A 20,203-nucleotide genomic window follows, 5' to 3' on the forward strand; every position below is an offset into this window, starting at 1 on the left:
GCCTGAAAGTAACTCTGTTCAAACACCAATCTCACAAGAGCTTGGGCAGATTTCTTCCCACATGTAGCCCCAGTTTTCCCTTTTCTCAAATTTAAAAGTTGGACCAAATGAGTCTTACAGTCTTACAGTCCCTTTAGATGAACCCATGAAACCTCACCCGTTTCTTTTGATGTTTAATGGTTAAGAGAGACTACTTTTAAAGCTGAGCATGGTGGTGCACACCTGCAATCCCCAGAAAATCAGGAAGCTGAGGCAGGAGGATCACAAGTTTGAGGCCAGCCTCAGCAATTTAACAAGGTCCTAAGTAACTTAGTGAGACTTTGTCTCAAGATAAACAATAAAAAGGGCTCAGTGGTAAAAACACTCTTGGGTTCAAGCCCCAGTACCAAAAAACAAAAGCTACCACTTTCAAGTTCAAATTGGTTGGGCTCAATGTATGTCAAAAATATGCATACACCCCTCTCCTGAACTGATTTGATAGTACAAGAATATGTGCAAATACATACACACATGCATACAGATATGTCTCTGGATAATCAGTAGACAGATTGACAGATTAGGATGGTCCTTTCATCCTAGTTATAGCAATCTAGGATCCATAATTATTGTTTTACTGAGGTTTTTTGAAAGGTGGTGATGATGATGATGATAATAATAATAGATAATATTTAATTAATGTGTCACAAATTCTGCTAAGGGCTGTATTTAACCTTTACAACAACCCAAAACTTTGTATTACTCTCACACCAGCTAATCAAAAGTCAGCTGCTAAAATCATCATTCACAGAGTTAACCAATTTGCCAAATTTATCAAAACATTTTAATGGTAAATTTTATAGCAATTTTTATTGGGTTAGAAGATTAAATGAGTTTTGAAGAATTCTGTGATATTTTAGTTGACTGGTTTTAATTGTGAATCCAGCACTTTATGGAATTTTCTAGTCTATTAAGCTAATTGGTCATTTGGCAACTGGATCATCAGAGAATTGACTTACAGTGAGTGGAGTTTGGACAAATCGACTTGGATAGAATGCTTTATTATCTGCTTGCTGAAGATGACGCAGCACTGGGGCTCAGAGAGGTTACCATACCTGCCCAAGGTCATACAGCTAGTGATAGGCAGAGCTGGCTCTCCAGCCCAAGCCCCTCTCATTATGAAGCTCATGTTCTTAGCTCACGTCTACCCACCACTTACACATCTACCCATCACTCCTTGTCCCACCATTTTATATTTATGGGTTTTCCTTGCTCTTCTCTGGTCCCCAAATCTACCTGCCCTCAGTGAGTGCAAGTCAGTTAAACTCAAATGACTGGGTCTTTACCTTGAGTCCCCATCATGTGCTACTGTCCAACCAGTGACGGGAATGGCTGGCTTTGCATTAAGAGAACATCAAGAAATTCCTCTGGCTACTTTTTGCAAACCAATATTTTGTTACCCAGAAGCTGCAGCTGAACAACCTTGGCTGTGCATTTAGGATCATTCTCCAGGAGACCAGGGGTGGTTGCATCTGAGAAGACACCGATTTGAGCAAATACAAGAATGTTCTTCCATCTTCCTCATGAGCACGGCCCCTGTCCTCCTAGGTCTCCCCTCACTTGCCCCTCATCCCACCAAGCCAGCCGTTGATAATGTCGCCAGCAGAGCAGCCTCTGCACTCAATACCTGCCACATACCCTTCGGGATTTTACCTGGCGTCCTGGCAAACTCAGAGCTGTATTTAATGTCTCTTGGCCAGATTTTGCCTAGATTTTTAAAAATCCCACCCACACCTTCCTCCTGTGGGTGTAAGTGGCTGTTGCTCAGCCGACTGTGGTGATGAGTCTTTCTGGTGTCTTGACAGAGTTATTGAACGCTACCAGCAGAGAATCCAGTGGCTCACAGAAAACAGCAAGAAGGTAACAGACGCGGATCTTGTTCTTTGTCCCTTTCCACTCATTCTGTCTGTACTGGTTACAATTCTTTCAGCTGTAAAAGACAGCTCTCCAACTTAAATGGGCTTAAGTTAAAAAAAAAAAAAAAGAAACTTGTTAACCTCCATGGATGAAGTTGTACCCAGACACAGTTGGACCCAAGTGCAATTTGTCTGGGCTCTGCTTTCCTGAGGATTGGTTTTGCTGTCAGGAGGGCTCACCCCAGGGTTGGGAAAGAGGGCCACCAGCAATCTAGCCTTCCGTGTCACTAGCTAGACAAGTTCCCTCCCAAGGGCTGGGATTGATTCTTACTGGACTAATTTAGAAAAATCACCATGACCAGGAGGTGAGAAATACTGCCTGGCTAGGCTGGAACCTGCGCTCATCCCTGAGGCTCAGTGGTTAAGCACCCCTGAGTTTAATCTTTAGAACCCCCCTCTTGAAAAAAATTATCTGTGCACGTGGAAGGAGGGAATCCAACAGGAAAATTCGGCAGTCAATAAAGTCCAATAAAGTTGAGTTAAGACAAAAACATCCAATGGCACCTACTGCCTCTAGAGAGCTCTCAATTTCATATGAATGAAAAGTTCCAATTGACATGCCACTCTGACAGGAGGGCACTAGAGTACAGAGTCCAACAGCATTGACATGCATATGGTAATCGCCATTTAGAAACTCAATTAGAAATGCACAGAAATAGCACAGCAGCTGTGGAGCCCAGCACATCTGCCTTTGACTGGTAGTCAGCAACATAAAAAGGGGCATACAGAAATTAAGATAGGCTGATGTCATTAGACTTCAAACTTCATCTCTTACAAAGGATGCTTTTTCTAGTCTCCAGATTTTTCTGTAATGGGCAGCCCTCACTTTATGAGAGTCCACAGTAGTGCTAACGAAAAAGAACTTCTAGAAACTAGGCTGCCATGCACGGCCTGGGAGCAGATAATGCCCAGAGCTGAAGTCAGGACCCGGGGTTTTGCTTTTTCCCCCATAAAATAGGGCGGGGGGGGGGGCTTCCACCTGCTGCTGCTTGTTGAGGTAAGAGGGTGTTTGCACCTCTGTTTCATGCAGAGCTGCTCTGTGCATGGCCCAGGAGAGCCACAGAGTTGTGATGCTTATTTCTGAATGCCTTCTTGGTTTTAGGTGTTTGGCTCCATCAAGGGGGCCAGGGTGGGCATCCTCCTTGATGCATCAGCATTTGGCAGTGGCCCTCGGAAGGAAGAATTCCAGAATGACTTCATGGTAAGTCTTCCCCCCCCCCCCAGGAGATACCTGGAGTCACTCCCCCACCCTCCCGTGCTTTGTTTACAACAAATGCAAGAGTGTTCTGTGAAGAACCCGGCTGCTTAATTAGCACCTACATGAGGAGAAACGCATTGGATTCTGCGAAACCTCACCCCATTTTCAGTTGCAGTGCGGACTTCTAGTATTCTCACCACCAACCAACTAGACTTTGCCTCAAGAGCCCACAGTTCCCTGGAGAGAGGATGTGAAGGCGGGAATCAGTTGGGGGCTGACTCCAGCCCAGGACAGCACTAGGGTTAGGGTTAGGGCCACACGGAAGGAGTTTGTTCCAGTAAAGTGCTCAGTGCCAGACCTGGCAGAGAGAGAAGCCACTGTAGTCTCTGAGGAGAGGTGGAGGGGTATTATGGAAATCCCTAGAGCTTTAGGGAGACCACAGCAGCAAAACCCCTCTCTTTATCAAGCCAGGCACAGGCTCAATGTGGCCCAGCTTGTTCAGCTGTCCAGACTCGTCCCCTGTTCTGGGGGTCGGGGGACAGATGTCTATGCAAGCTCCTCTCATGATAAGTCCTCAGGGCTGCGTTTCCAAAGATTCCCCAGGCCTGGGGGTCTAACGTTAGGCTCATGTTGGTGGCAGGAAGGTGACATTTCTAGCTGACCAGGGAGGAGGGAGGAGCTGCCGCTTGAGGGCACTGCACGGGCTGGTGTTTTGCTCATGGCTCCATTGCCAGCCCTCATGCCTTTCAATGATGCCGCTGTCACCCCCCCAACCCCCACCCCATGTGGCAGCTAGGTGCCCGCGATCCAGCCACAGCGCATGCTGAGACAGGTGGCCAGGCAGCTCCCCTCACCACGTGAGACCCAGTGGGCTGGAAGCTTGGGGATGGCCACCAAGCCAAGGCTCAGAGCCTGCATTTGAGCACAGCTCATGCCCCATCCCAGAGGGTCCGGCTAAGGCTGGAGGGGTGACACCAGGCTCCACGTGGCCCCTGGCTCTGTGAGCCAGTGATGTCCTTTTATCTGGCAGAGCCTCATCGATGAGCAGCTGAGCCTCAAAGAGAAGCTGTATGTCCTGTCCTTTGGCACCACCATCAATCTCCTCTGGCCAGACCCCGTGGAAGTCAGCACCTTCACGTGAGTGCTACCCAGCCTCCACCAGGACTTTTTGCTTTCCTCCTTAAGCGTCAGTGTCTCCGTCATCAAGTGTGGACCCCCATAAGTGAATACAAAGTGACCAGTTCACAAAAGCAGAAGCTCAGCCAGCCAAAAACTGGGGTGGGGGGAATGGTCACTGCGCAAATGACCAGCCCACAAAATGAAAGACAAGATACTTACAAGGCATGATTTTTGTCCAGCAAATTAGCAATGATAGGTTTATTATTATGAAAGTAACATGCATGTTTTTAAAAATTCAAATAGTAGGAAACATAAATAATAACGAGTCTCCCCCTCACTCCAGCTTTCTCCTCACTTCCCTATGATAGTTTGGTTTATCAGGGGTCTCCCTGTGCTGCCTAGGCTGGTCTGGAACTTCTGGGGTCAGGGGATCCTCCCACCTCTGTCTCTGGAGTAGCTGGCAATACCAGTGTGCACACTGTGCCCGCCGTCTGGTTATACTCATACTCACATAGGGACAGGACATGTGAGTGCTTTTGCAGACAGTCTGAATATTCATGCCTTTGTATATTTGAACATAAGTGGGAGCAGGTAACATTGTTCTGCACCTTGATCATTCACCTGCTCTAGCAGTGCCTACAGATGCGTCTCGCTCTTCTTGATGGCTATGAAGAATTCTTCTGCATACCTGTCCTTTATTGGGGGATTCTAGTTTGGAGTTTTGTAGGGTGGAAAGGAGATTTGTATGAATTCTTACTTGTGCCATATATAGAAACCTCTTTTCCATGAAGAGGATGTCCCCTAGTATATACTGGGTGTGGTACTGGGTGTGATACTGGGTGCTTCTCATGGATGTCGTCTTAATGTTGACACCTGAGAAAATAGAGCCTAGATTGGGTTCCCAGCTTAAATTCCTGGAAAGGAAACCCCATTCCCAAGCACCAGCTGTGAAAGGGAATCCTTCCACATACAGAAATGGCCTGGCTTGGGCAGCTCTGGCAGGATCCCGGCTCTGATGGCCTCTGGTGGAATCTGACAAGTCCTCTAACTCTTGTTTGCAGAACGAGGCCAGTGGGTACCAACTCCTCCCAGAGTTGTCACGATGAAATGAGAAGTAGGTACCTGGCCGGGACAGGTGCTCAGTGAACGCGAGCATTCTGTACTCTCTTTGCACTCCAATTGGGTCACCATTCCCTGGACCTTGAGTTCCTCGACTCCAGTCATTCCTGGGCTTCCCTTATCATGTCCCTATGTCATATCCCTGCCACAATGTAGCACTTTCACCATTTCTTTATATTAACTCTATTTATTATTGAAGGCAATTTTCTATCAAGACTATAACCAAGAATCACACATCACGTGCCATAATTAGACAGTAACCATAAAAATAAATATAATGAAATATTGAATTCCAGCTAGAAACTGATTGGCTAGAGAAGGTACTAGGCTGGGGCTTGTTCTCTCTGTTCAAAGGGAGACTTGGATTAGCAGAGTGCTTGGCTAGAGTGGGGTTCTGTCCACATGCTGTGGGGCAGAGGGAGGTGACTGGACAGCTAAAGTAACAAGTGACAGTCTCATTAGCACCAAATGGAGATATACTTTCTTTTTCCTTTTGGTGGTGCTAGGGATGGAACACCCTAGCACCACCAAAAGTGTTCCACCACTGAGCTACACCCCAGCCCAATTTTCCCTTTGTCAGCCTGAAAAAGTGGAAAGGGCAGAATGTTGCCCTTAGTGTCCCGTGAGGCATGTGGCTGTGCAGCTAAGTCCCACGTGAGATGGGACTTCTTCCTTGGCCACATGCCAGCTTTCAGGGTTATGGGATTAGTTCTGGGCTTCACACTGAACTCTAGATTCCAGGAAAGTTGGGTGGGTATGGTAAGAGAAAGGGACTCAGCCTTAGCCCCTCAAACAGCAGAGACACGGCAAGCTCAGGATCTAGAGTCAGACTTGATTTGAAATCTCAGTTTTATCAGTTGTTTTTAGTATCACCAAGGACCAGTCCTAACTCTGAACCTCAGTTTGTAAGCCTCATCTATAAAATGAGAATTAAGGCACCTACCACAATGGTTATTATTAGGCTTAAATGAGCTAATATTTGTCTTGAACCTAGCACCTAGTAAGAGTCCAAACAGAGACAGTTTGTTCAAGGGTGGATCACATATGTGACGTGGTTCCATAAGATGGTAACTGAGCTGAAAGATTCCTGCCACCTACTGACATAGCTGTTGTAACAGTGCAATGCTCATGCATTTGTGGTAATACTGCACTGCCAGACATATAAAAAGAGAACACAGCTGAGCACACTGGTGCACTCTTATAATCCCAGTGACTCAGAGGATGAGGCAGGAAGATTGAAAGTTCAAGGCCAGCCTCAGCAAATTAGTGAGGCTCTAAGTAACTCAGTGAGGCCCTAAGCAACTTAGAACTTGTCTCAAGATAAAAAATAAAAAGGGGGCTGTGGCTCAGAAGTAAAGCATCCCTCTCTTCAATCCCTGGTACCAAAAATAAATAAAGAAAAATAGAGCATATACAATTCTGTATAGTACATAATACTTGGAAATGATAATAGATGACTATCTTTCCAGTTTATGTGCCTACTATGCTGTCCTTTGTGTGGGTGTGATTCTGGGATAAGCCCAGGGCTTCGTGCATGCTAGCCAAACACTCCACCATTGAACCACACACCAGTCCCTGCACTGTGCCTCTTCTTGAGCATATTCCTTCACAGCGAAACAGTGTTCAGTTTCCACCAGGAGCAGCCTCATCTCAGGCTCACCTCGTCTCTCCATTACATCCCTTCCTCGCATGCTTGATTTGATTTCCTGTGGTTTTGCTCGCAGGAGCAATAGGCTTCACTGCATACCTCCACCACAGGGCCCAGGTGTGTGGTAGAACACACCCTCTGGTTTGTGTATGTCCATTCTGAGATGCACACTTAACAACAAAATCACCAAAGTCTTTCAGAACGTTCTGGTCATGAAGCGGTGCATGAGTGTAATCATCTTGCTGCTGCTGTGTCTTCCCAGCCTCCAGGAACTCAAGCTCTGGGTAAAGGAACAGCAGCCTGAGGGAGGCAGCAATTTACTACAAGCCCTGAAGAAAATCTTCACACTAAAGGGGCTGGATTCTCTGGTGATTATAATGGGAAGCTGGTAGGTCCTCTTTTCCTAAGCGGGTAACAAACTACGTGAAATGGGTTGAAGAAGCAAAACACTGTGTGAGGAAGGATCACCATGCGTGGTTCTCCGCACATGCTCGAGAGAGGATCATGTTTGCAGGTCACCCACCCACAGCTAGGGCAGGGTAGCTGGGCCTAGGGTCCACCCAGCCCTGCACCTTACACAGGTGACCCGAGCCACAGTGGTCAGCTCAGAATGAGTAGATGTTCCCTGGGAATTACCATTTGGCTCTGGCATATTCTCAAGGTGATTTGACCTGGGCATCTTCTTCTCCTCTTCTGTGTCCCCCCCAGCCCAGACCAGCCTTCTGAAATCCTGTCTGACTACATCCAACAATCCTCCATGGGAAGGGACCTCATCACCCAAGTCATCACCTACAGATGCGATGATCAGGTCCCCTCTGTAAGCACTGGGATTCTCCTGGGGTTCCCTTTGGATTTGGCAATAGTGAGCTGGGCTGGCCTTTGAGACTTCAGGACTGGGCAGAACTCCCACACTGTGGACCAGACACCCTCCCTATATCTACCTGTCTTGTTGGTAAAATGGGAAGCATTGGAGAGTTGGCAGGTCCAGGCCAGGAGAGGGCTTGTCTGAGCATTGGTGTTACCCTAGCTAGCAAGGACTGATCCTGTCGCCACTCTGCAGGCTATCCTGAAGAACCTTGCAGAAGCACTCAGGGGCTACTACCACTGCTACAGCCCAGAGACAGAGGTAAGTTCTCTGCCATCACACTGCCCTTCCCGCCTGCCTCCAAGGCTCCCAGCTCATATCCAGTAAGTTCACACAGGTAAAATCAGGTTAAAATGAGTAGACGGGAAGAAGAGGGACAACTGGGGTCACAAGTACTCCTTTGTCAGTGTGTATGGTGAGTTGATTGCACGCCTGGGAATCCACAGACTGGTTGGCAGAATCCCCTATCACTATCCAGATCCCATGAACACGGGCCCAGCCTCTGTCTCGGTTCCCACCAGAGCACTGTGTGAAACAGACGCCTCTGTTCTCAGTCCTAGAAAGACCCCTGCTACTGCAAGGGACCCACAGCTGGGCAGAAAAAGCAATTAGTCTGTTATGACTTGGATGTGAGCTGTCCCCCAAAAGCTCACATGTAAGACAATGCAAGGTTTGGAGGGTAAATTATCGGATTATAGCCTTGCCCCCAATCAGTGAATTGATCCCTGATGAGATTAGCTAGGTGGTGATTGGAGGCAGGTGGGGTGTGGCTGGAGGAAGTGGTTCCTTGGGGGCATGGCTATGGTGTATGTATTTTGTATCTGGACCATGGAGTCTCTTTCTGCTTCCTGATCACCATGTGAGCTGCCTCCCTCTGCCACACTCTTCCGCCATGTTGTTCTGCCTCACCTGGAGCCCTGAAGAATAAAGCCAGCTGTCTAGGAATTGAGACCTCTGAAATAAACCTTTGCTCCTTTATAGTTGTTCTGGTCAGGCCCTTCAGTCACAGCAGTGAGAAAAACTGACTAAAACACAATCCTATACCAATCCATTAGTGTCCTTGACCCAGGTAACAGCTAAATATCATCCATATTCCTAATGGAGGTAACAATTAGAAAACATGAATAGATCCATTTGGCAGATTAAGAATCCTGTCATTGTTTGGCTAACAGGCTGTGTCTGCTAATAACTGTGAATAACCATGAATAACTGCGTGCTTGCATCTCACAAGTGTGTTCAAGTGTCACAAAGTCTAGCATTTCATACCAGGGAGTCAGGTCTGACCATGCCTCTTCTCACTACCTCACTGCCCAACCTCTTTGTAGGTGTCACAGGCTACAGGGGGGAAAGCTAAAGAAAAAAAATGCAGTGGGCTGCTTTAAGAAATATTGTATCTTAAAACCCGTGGCCCTTATCAGTTGCCTTATGGGTGGAGGGATCTGTTGTTTCACTCTCTTATTGAAGAAATGGGTACAAAGAATTTTATCTGAGAACTTTGGCAAAATAGATAGCACATGTCCTATTTAAAGAGATGGCCTCTGTTCAGCCCAGCCACTTGTTGTTCTGTAGAAATGTGATCCCAATCTTACCAGGTCTTCCAATTTGTCAAGAAGAGTCAGAGGTCTGGGGATGTGGCTCGAGCGGTAGTGCGCTCGTCTGGCATGGGTGCGGCCCGGGTTCGATCCTCAACACCACATACCAACAAAGATGTTGTGTCTGCCGATAACTAAAAATAAATAAATAAATAAATAAAAGAAGAGTCAGAAATATGGTTTTTTTCCATTATATTTTTTAAAACTGAGGTAAATTCACATAATATGAAATTAATCATTTTGAACAATTCAGCGACGACATTGAAGACATTCACAATGTTGGACAACCCCACCTCTAGCTAGTTCCAAAATGCTTTTATCACCTGTTTTAGTCATGTCTGTCATCTCTGTGACCAGAAGACCTGACAAGAACAATTAGTGGAGGAAAAGTGGATTTGGAGCTCACATTTTTGGAGGTCTCAGTCCATAAATGGCCGGCTCCATTGCTGTATTACTCAAGGTGTAGTAGAACATCAGAGTGGAAGAGTGTGGTAAAGGAAAGCATCTCATAATATGGCACCAGAAAGCAGAGAGACTATAGAGCAGGGACAAAATACATACCCCAAAGGCACACCCTGCAGTGACCCACCCCCTCCAGCCACAGCCTACCTGCCTACAGTTGTGACCCAACAAATCCCCACCAGTGGATTCATGCGCTGATCAGTGAAGACTCTCATGACCCAATCATTTCACTTCCCAATTTTTTCTTGAATTGTCTCACACATGAATTTTTGGTGGAGACACCTTCTATCTAAACCATAACATTAGCCCCAGAAGAGACCCTGTACCCACAAACCATTCACTCCTCACTTCTCCCTCCCACCACTCCAAACTCCTGGCAATCACCAATCTGCTTCAGGTCTCTATGAATTTACCTGTTCTGGATATTTCATCTTTTGAGTCTGGCTGCTTTCACTTAGCGTGATGTTCTCAAGGTTCACCCATGCTGTAGCAGGTATCAGTACTTCATTCCTTTTTAGGGAATGAATAACTTTCATTGTCTGGAGAGACCACAATGATTGACATTTGGATTGTTTCCACCTTTTGACGGTCACAATGTTCCCACAAACATGAGTATACAAGGATCTGAGCCCTGTCATTTGGATGACAGAACTGAAGTGGAATTGCTGGATCTGATGGTAATTCTATGCTTAATTTTTTTGAGGACCCGCAAACTCTTTCCATAACGGCTACACCATCAAATTCCCACCAGCACTGACGAAGGGTTCCAGCCCTCCCCAGCCTCCCCAGCACTTACTATTTTTTGTTTGTTATTATTATAGCCATCCCAGTCAGTGCAAAGTGTTCTTTTACATTTTTAAAGTTAGAAAATCCTTCTGTTGTTTAAAAACACCGCAGGCCAATACTATACTTGTGGAACAAAACACGTTTGCAGGCTCAATTTGGCATGTGGCTCCCGGTTTGTAACCTCTGGTTTAAACAGGCTGCCACTCAGCTTTGGGAATTACCTGGGTTACCTGCCCCTTTCCTGCCTTGGGCACTGCTGATATCCAGGCCACTTCTGATGGCTGATGGCCACCACCATCCCTTCCCTCCCCCAGCTCTATACCAGTCGAGACATGGATGAGCTCCAGGCAGAAATCCAGAAGGCCCAGAGCCTCCTGGGCCACATGCAAGCCCTGCACCAGAGCAACCCTTGTGAGGAACAGGCCTGTGCCGTGAAGGAGGTAGGTAGAGTTCAACCAGTGGCGTCTGGGAATTGCCTTTTTACTTACACACTAACTATGCAGTTCAACCTCTCGGAGACAGTTTTTCACTCTGCCACTGTGACTAGGAGAGACTGGGCTAGATCAGGGTTTCCTAAATGATATGGCCTGGGCATTAGCCTTGGGTTTTAAGCTCATGGTGGGGCTACCCGCCATCTTGGAATGTGTAGTAAGGTCAGGAGGGGGGAAGGAGGATGGGAAAATGGAAGAGGAAGGGAGATACTTAGTATCTCTCAGTTCCCTGGAAATTCCAAAAATCTCCTAAGGAAGGGATGAGGAAGATGGGAGGGGAAAGCAGAACTGTCCTTTATCTACCAGGTCATGATTTAAGATGCTCCACTTAGGGGACTGGGCAAGTGCGGAAGATTGAAGACTTTCCAGCTGTAAAATACAGTTATGTAATAAGAGCTTTCTAATTAGATTTCCCCAGAGCTGGAAAAAGAACCATTCACAAGTCTTTTGCCTAAACCTACAAGACATGATGCTCCTCTCTCAATTGAGTTCCCAAACTTGGACAAGACTTCTGCAGAGTGGCTAAAAATCAATGGCCTAAAAGGTAAATTCCAAAAGAGGGCAGAGACCCGGGACACAGGTGACCAAGGAAAAGGCCTGGACCCTTAGGGGCTCAACCCCAAAATCAATGGCCTAAAAGGTAAATTCCAAAAGAGGGCAGAGACCCGGGACACAGGTGACCGAGGAAAAAGCCTGGACCCTTAGGGGCTCAACCCAACTATTTAATTTTTTGCAGCCAAGAAATTAAGTCTTTATCAGGTTCTGGCACCCAACGCATTCTCTCCTGTGGAAGGATTTGTGCCCATTCTGCAGAAAACAGTATCATCAACTATCCACGAGGTATTTCAAATGCAGAGCTCTGTCCCATGTACTGCAGGGGTGCTCCCTTGTGGCACTTCCCGTCTTCTGATATGTTCAGGCAATGAGAGTCCTAAGTGGGCCACGGTGGGCCCTAAGGCCTGGGCAGGGGGCCAGGCTTTTCCCCTGGGGCTCAGGATCACTCTCCAGATCCCTATAACAGGGCCAGGGTGTAGCTCAGTGGTATCTCATGCATGTGTTTAGCATACTCTAAACCTGAGTTCATCTCCAGCACCCCCCCCCGCCCCCCAAAAAACAACAAATCTACTGTAAAGATTTGTAAATGAAACTTGGAGCCAGGCTCAGTGGCATACACCTGTAATCCCAGCAGCTTCGGAAGCTGAGGCAGGAAGATCATGAGTTCAAAGTCAGCCTCAGCAAAAGCAAGATGCTAAGAAACCCAGTGAGACCCAGTCTCTAAATAACAAAAAAAAAAAAAAAAAAATAGGGCTGGGGATGTGGGTTGGTGGTTGAGTGCTCCTGAGTTCAATGCCCAGTACTCCCCACCCCTCAAAAAAAAAAAGAAAGAAAATAAAATTTGGGAGATGGGACAAAAGAGTAAATCAGGTACCATAGTCACCTCCTTCATGAAAGTTCTGCTCCACCCCACTCGAAGAGGACAGATGTGAGCTCTTTGTGTCTTCACTGTACCTCGTACGTTAACCCGTATAGGTCCCGGCCAAGCACGAGTCCTTTAAGAGAAACACTCTCTTCCCCAACTCTAGTCCCCCATGTCTAGGACAAGGAAGCAGCTAGTGAAGGCCCACAGGATGGCTGGGTGGGTGAGCAGATGGAAGGAAAGAAGAAGGAAAAGGATGATGGATGGGTAGATGGGTGGATGGAGATGTTGATGGATGAGTGGAAATGGAAGTGGGTGTGTACATGGTTGGAAGAATGGAAAGGGGAAATGAAATGAGAGAAAACAGGAAGGAACAAAGGGAAAACAAAAGGACCAAAGGAAAAATCAAAGAAAGGATGGAAGGACTGATAGGTAAATAGATCAGTGGCAAGATGGAAGGCTGAAGCACGGAGGAGCGGGAGTGTGCAGTTGGAGCAGCAGATGATGTAGTGACAGAGGTGGCTATGGTGGCTTAGTGGGGGAGGCAGGATCAGGATGGACACATTAGATATCAGTGTCCCCAAAGGCTTATCTGGGTTCCCAAACCCAAGAGCCTCTCAAGAAAGTGACCCCTGTCCTGCCAGCTCCAGACACAGCAATGGCCTGTGGTGGTGATGGTATGTGTGGTGGGCAGGGAAATCCCACCCAGTTGTGCTCAGAGCCCACCTCTCTCTCCTGCGTCTCAGTTGACAAGTCCAATATCCAAATTAGATTTAAAATCCTTCCCCCAACACCCGCCTCTGCTCACCTGCTCCCTTTCCTGCCCACCCCGAGTGCAGAGAGCCATGGTACAGTTTGAATGGCATGACGGGACCATGAAGAATGTCCACGTGGACCCACCCTTCCTCTACGAGTACCAGGTCAGTGATGCCGTCAGTAAGTCAGAGTAGGGGGCACCAGGAGGTGCCGGGGCAGTGGAGTCTGAACCCCCTGCTGTAAAGAGAGCTCTGGTACCTTCCCAGGCTGGACCTAGAAGACCCAGCAAGAGTCAGTCTCACCCTCTGGGGAACATCTGCCTCCTTCACCACTCAAGGCCGGGAAGACTTTGACCCTTCCCTCCCTAGGCCTGGGGCAGACTCGCTCTGACTCCGAGGCTGTCGACACTGCGTAGATATCAGAGCCCTGACACACCGTCTCCAGAAGCCAGTGGAATGTCCCCCTCCCCACAGACCTCCGAATCGCCACCCTTTCTGCAGTCACCCACGGTGGTCATTGCCTCTACAGAAGCAGCTCAGCAGAGCCCTGCAGCTGTATGAGAGGAGGATTGAGTGGCTCTCCCTGGCCAGCAGAAGGATCTGGGGCACCGTCTGTGAAAAAAGGTACCTCCCCACAAGCAGTGCTCTTGTCCTTCACAGGTGTGGTGTGTGGCACGACATTTACCTGACTCGTGAATCCCTGTCGGTGGCCTCAGAAGCCATCACTTAGATTAGGTGTCAGTAATCACTCAGCAGAACCCCCGGAAGAGGAAAAGGTGACCCCACCATCCCTCCACACCAACACCACCATCACGTGTCACTCGGGATTCTTTCTGTTAAAAAGCAACAGAAGTGCGAATTGGCTGAAACCAAACAGAGAAGTCTGATTAAGGTGCCTGAAAATTCTAGAAGAGATTTGATAGCCATCTGCAGACGTGGCTGGATCCAGAGGCTCAGCCATGTCAGGAACCTGGGCCTCGGCTCTGCTTTCTCTCTGTGACAGCTTCCCTGCTAGGAGGGAAACGGATGCCTGAAGCTCCAAACTAACTTTCTTCCTTCCACCTTAACACACGCAAGACTTCCACGGTCCACTCATCGGGCCAGGGAGGTGAGAGGTTCTCATAGTTTAGGGTCAAACGCTCACCCCAGAAGTTTGGGTCAGTTTCACCTGACTTAGGCTGATGGAAACAGAGTTGTTTCCCAAAGGAAAATCAGGATGCTGTGGCCAGAAGGGGTAATGGAGGCCGAATAGGGACAGACAATGTGTATGCAAACACAGCCATCCTCATCATACCTTATTTGATGCATTGCTATTTACAAGGTATTATCTTTATAATACTGAACATCTTTACACAATTCAGTCCTCAAAGCAACTCTGCAAGGAGACTTCTCATATAGTTTTTAGTGCTTTGGCCACATAACCTAAGGCCCAAGGCCACATAGCTGATAGGAAGCAGGGCCTGAGCAAAGATCATCTGACTCTAGGTCAGAGGATTTTCTTCTACCATCCACAGCTGTCTCAAGAGGAGGATGGGGGAGAAGGTGGACTAAGGATACACCTAACTCCTTATCTTTTTCTCCTTGTTTTTGCTTTCCACACAGCAACCCTGACCTATTAAAATATTCAAGGCTAGTTCTTTAAAACAAAAAAGTTTGTGAGAATCAGGGTATGCAGTCCACCACCCTTAAACCAGACCACTGAGACCTGGCTTATTCCATTACAGGGAGGGAAGGATCCGAGACCCCCCCCAGCCTACTATTGTAAACCCATCTCTCTTGGCCTCACACCACGGGGGAGATTTGAGCCAGCTATGAATTTGGCATGCGAAATCCCCCTGGAAAAAAACCTTAAATAGTAAAATGGAACAAAATAAACATTATCTGAGAGATTCGGTTCTCCTCTGAAAGCTCCTGTTTCTTTTTAGGGTGGTTATACTGCTGGATATCTCTGTGACCAATTCCATGTACATTATTCATATCCAGCACTCCCTGCGGCTGCTGCTAGAGGAGCAAATGTCCAACAAGGACTGCTTTAACCTCATCGCGTGAGTGCCTGACCCAGGTTCCTGGAGGGGAGGGGGCCGCCTCGGGGCTGAGGTGTGGGCAGGAGGCTAGACTGGACACTGGGGTTCGCTGCACCTGGCATCCTAGGAAGGCCACCATTTATCTGATGTGGAGATCTTGTTTGGGCCACTGAATAATGCAAAGGGTTGCAGGACTGTCCCGCTGGGGTGAAGGTGATAAGAGGCCCCAAAACACAGTGCCTGATCAGCCAGGATAAAGTAATTCAGCCCGACACCCCATTTGGCTTCCAAGTCGATAACCACTACAGAGAAAAGGAGCAGCCATGCCCCAGTCTCAGCCCTCGGCCTATTTCTAACAAGCCCTAGTATTTCGAGTATGTAGGATTCCAATTCTAAATTTAAATAAAAATGTTATACATATAAATTTAAATGTTATCTACCTATAAATGGTATACAATTTTAAAACTATATGTAGTTTTATAAAAATTTTAACAATTTATAAACTATATATAGCACATATAGTTTTAAAATTATACATTATATAGTTTTAAAAATTATAGATTGTATATGTTACATATATAGCTTCTAAAATTAAAAATATTTAAATATGGGCTGGGGCTGTACCTCAGTGGCAGAGTGCTTGCCTAGCATGTGTGGGGCACTGGGTTCGATTCTTTAGCACCCATAAAAATAAACAAATAAAGGCATTCTATCTCTCCATCTACAACTAAATTTTTTAATTTTAAATATATTAGATATATGTTTATTTAAATGTATTATTGTAGCTGGTCATGGGGGTGCACACCTGAAATTGCAGAGGCTTGGGAGGCTGAGGCAGGATGATTGTAAGTTCAGAGGCAGCCTCAACTTAGGGAGGCCCTAAGCAACTTAGCTGGACCCTGACTCAAAATAAAAAAGCGGGGGGGTCCTGAGGATGTGTCTCAGTGGTTAAACACCCCTGGGTTCAATCCCTGGTACCAAAAAAGAAGAGGGGTAAAACTGGAGGGAGAGACCAGATTGACTCCTACCATGCTCTGCCCTTGTGTGGAAGGGCCCAGGCGAGGGCAATGGGAATGGAAGGGAGACCTGAGGAGGGAGGGAAAGTGCTGAAGCCTCAGAACAGAGTCACTGTGTGGGGCCCTAGGGGATGAGGGAAGGAAGAAGAGAAGATGGACGTCCCAGGTAGAGCAGATCTTTAAAGAGGAAGATGGTTTTAAATATGCAGCTTGAGTCTCTCAAGAGTTTAGAGTTTCTAAACGGGAGATGTCCTAGGAGGAGTTCCAGCCAGGAAGGATGATTTCTCAGCCAGCAGCATTCCAGTTACACGGCAGGAAAAAACGCTCATGCATGACTTGCACCTGGGGGGATTGAGACAGCCACAGACAGCACTGGAGGGTGGGCAGAGGAAGGAATGGCTAAAGCCAGAGCGGTAGAGGGAAAACCAGGAGAGAAAGGTTAGGCAAGCCAAAGAGAGGAGGGTGCTATAAAGAGTCAGATTCTGCAGAAGTGGAAAAGAAAGGGGAAGAGTGAGAGGAGACATTGCATTTGGCCATAGAACTCACTAATTATGAAAAAGGAGATATATACTATATTTGTTTTTTGCAGTTCAGACTGTAAATATTTAAAAGCTTGATAACACCCAGTCCTGGTAATAATAGGAGGAGAAGATGCTCTGGATACTGTTGGTGGGAGCATAATTTAGCAGAACCCTCTGTATCAAAGTTTTTAAAGTGTCCAGTCCAATAAACCTTATGAATCATCCTCAGGAAATACTCAGATGAGTGTGCAAATGTAGCCACACAGGGATATTGCATGCAGAGTGACAGTGGATAAACCTGGAAGCAAACTGTAAAACTGTCTAAAGGAAACTGGTAAAATAATACCAGTGGTGGAGTACTATGCAACTGTTCAAAAGAATGAGGAAGAATAATGTGACTGTGTATAGAACGATGCCCTCTGTAAGCCCAAATGAATGAAAACAAGCAGCTTTACAAATAGTGTATATTGAATAATCCCATTTTTGTAAATGTGTCTCTACTTACTTTTTAAAATTATTTTTGTAGTTATAGACTGACAGCATGGCTTTATTTTACATGTTTATTTCTCTGTAGTGCTAAGGATGGAACCCAGTGCCTCACAAAAGTTCTTGCCACTGAGCTATAGCTCCAGCCTCAGCTTACATTTTTATTGATTCTGTTTATTTATATATGACAGTAGAGCCCATTTTGATATGATTAAGCAAGAATGTAATTTATCTTATTCTAATTAGGGCACCAGTCTTATAGATACACATGATGGTGGAATCACTGAGGTATATTCATATATGTACATAGGAAATTTACTTCAGAATTTTCCATTGTCTTTCCTATTCCCATTCCCCCTCCCTTCCTTCCCTTCATTTCTCTTAGTCTAATCCTCTAAACTTCTATTCTTCACGTCCCCTTATTGTGGGTTAGCTTCCACATATCAGAGAAAACATTCACCCTTTTGTTTTGGGGCGTTGGCTTATTTTACTTAGCATGATAGTTTCCAGATCCATCCATTTACTGGCAAATGTCATAAAGTCATTCTTCTTTATGGCTGAATGATATTCCATTGGGTGTATGTGTGTATATATGTATGTGTGTGTGTGTGTGTGTGTGTGTGTGTGTGTGTATGCATACATACCAGAATTTCTTTATTGATTCATCTGTTAGTAGGCAGCTAGGTGGTTCCATAGCTTAGCTATTGTGAATTGTGCTGCTATAGACATTGATGTGGCTGCATCACTGTAGTGTGCTGATTTAAAATCCTTTGGATATATATCAAGGAGCAGGATAACTGGATCAAATGGTGGTTCCATTCCTAGTTTTTTTAAGAATTTCCATACTGCTTTCCAGAGTGGTTACACCAATTTACATTCCTACCAACAATGTATGAGTGTACCTTTTTCCCCACATTCTCACCAACATTTATTGTTGCTTGTATTCTTGATAATTGCCATTCTGGTTAGAGTGAGATGGAATCTCATTTGCATTTCTCTAATTGCTACAGATATTGAATATCTTTTCATATATATGTTGATCGTCCATATTTCTTCTTCTTTTGAGAGCTGTTTAGTTCCTTTGTCCATTTATGGATTGGATTATTATTATTATTATATTTCTTCTTGTTGTTGTTGTTTTGTTAAGCTTTTTGAGTTTTTCATATAACCTGGAAATTAACACTCTCTCTGAGGCATAGGTGACAAATATTTTCTCCCATTCTGTAGGTTCTCTCTTCACATTCTTCACTGTTTCTTTTTTTTTTTTTTCCCCTAGTTGTAGATGGACCCACAATATCTTTATTTATTTTTATGCGGTACTGAAGATCGAACCCAGTGCTTCACACATGCAAAGCAAGCGCTCTACCACTGAGCCCCAGCCCCAGCCCCACTGTTTCTTTTGCTATGAAGAAGCTTTTTAGTTTGATACCTCCTATTTATTGATTCTTGATTTTACTTCTTGTGCTTTAGGAGTCTTGTCGAGGAAGCTGGTCCTAAGCTGATACATTGGAATGCTGGGCCTACATTTTCTTCTAGTAGATGCAGGGTTTTTTGGGCTAATGCCTAGATCCTTGATCCACTTTGAGTTGAGTTTTGTGCAGGGTGAGAGAGACAGGGGTTCAATTTCATTCTGCTACATACGGATTTCCAGTTTTCCTAGCACCATTTGTTGAATAGGCTGTCTTTTCTCCAATTTACGTTTATGGCGCTTTATCTAAAGCGCAGGGTAACTATATTTATGTGGGTTTGTCTCTGTGTTTTCTATTCTGCTCTATTTGTTTTCAAGTCTATTTTGACTGGTATTGGTGCCAATACCATGCGGTTTTTGTTACTGTAGCTCTGAGGTATAATTTAAGGTCTGGTACTGTGATTCTTCCTGGTTTACTTTTCTTGCTAAAGATTGCTTTGATTACTCTGGGCCTCTGATTTTTCCAAATGAATTTCAAGACTATTTTTCTATTTCTATTCATTGGAATTTTAATAAAAATTGTTTTAAGTCTGTGTACACTTTTGGTAGTGTGGCCATTTTGACAATTATTTCTGCCTATCCATGAACATGGGAGATCTTTCTATCTTCTGAGATCTTCCTCAATTTCTTTCTTTAGTGTTCCATTGTTATTATTGTAGAGGTCTTTCACTTCTTTTGTTAGATTTATTCCCAAATTGTTGTTGTTGTTGAGGCTATTGTGAATGAGATTGTTTTCCTAATCTCTCTTTCGGCTGACTCATCATTGGTGTATAGGAATGCAATTGATTTATGGGTATTAATTTTGTATCCTTCTACCATGCTGAATTTATTTATGAGTTCTAGAAGATTTGTGGTAGGTTTTGGGGTCTTCTAAATAGAGGATCATGTCATTGGCAATCAGAGACAGTTTGAGTTCTTCTTTTCTTATTCATAACCCTTTAATTTCTTTCATATGTCTAATTGCTCTGGCTAGAATTTCAAAGACCATGTTGAATAGAATGGTGAAAGAGGGCATCCCTGTCTTGTTTGTTTTTAGAGGGAATACTTTCAATTTTTCTCCATTTAGAATGATGTTGGCCTTGGGTTTAGCATAGATAGATTTGACAATGTTGAAGCATGTTCCTTCAATCCCTAGTTTTTCTAGTGTTTAAAACATGAATGGGAGCTGGGATTTTTGTTGTTGTTGTTGTTTTTGTTGTTGTTTTTGTCAAATGCTTTTTCTGCATCCATAATAATCTTGTCTTTAAGTCTACTTTTGTGGTGAATTATGTTTATTGATTTCCA

General features: G+C 45.4%; 1 protein-coding gene across 1 annotated transcript in view; it reads left to right on the top strand.

Annotated features, from left to right (window-relative positions):
• Positions 1-20,203, top strand: part of Vwa3a (von Willebrand factor A domain containing 3A) — a 51,797-nt gene that overhangs the window by 13,063 nt on the left and 18,531 nt on the right. The window contains exons 5-16 of the mRNA XM_076840482.2: positions 1,842-1,896; positions 3,055-3,153; positions 4,181-4,287; positions 7,299-7,424; positions 7,745-7,853; positions 8,097-8,162; positions 11,056-11,181; positions 11,641-11,776; positions 11,969-12,072; positions 13,489-13,569; positions 13,934-14,028; positions 15,330-15,449. Of these exons, the coding sequence (XP_076696597.2) occupies positions 1,842-1,896; positions 3,055-3,153; positions 4,181-4,287; positions 7,299-7,424; positions 7,745-7,853; positions 8,097-8,162; positions 11,056-11,181; positions 11,641-11,776; positions 11,969-12,072; positions 13,489-13,569; positions 13,934-14,028; positions 15,330-15,449 (1,224 nt within the window). The remainder of the gene's footprint in view (positions 1-1,841; positions 1,897-3,054; positions 3,154-4,180; positions 4,288-7,298; positions 7,425-7,744; positions 7,854-8,096; positions 8,163-11,055; positions 11,182-11,640; positions 11,777-11,968; positions 12,073-13,488; positions 13,570-13,933; positions 14,029-15,329; positions 15,450-20,203) is intronic.

Source organism: Callospermophilus lateralis, chromosome 19 (genome assembly GCF_048772815.1).
Source record: "Callospermophilus lateralis isolate mCalLat2 chromosome 19, mCalLat2.hap1, whole genome shotgun sequence".
NCBI lineage: Eukaryota > Metazoa > Chordata > Mammalia > Rodentia > Sciuridae > Callospermophilus > Callospermophilus lateralis.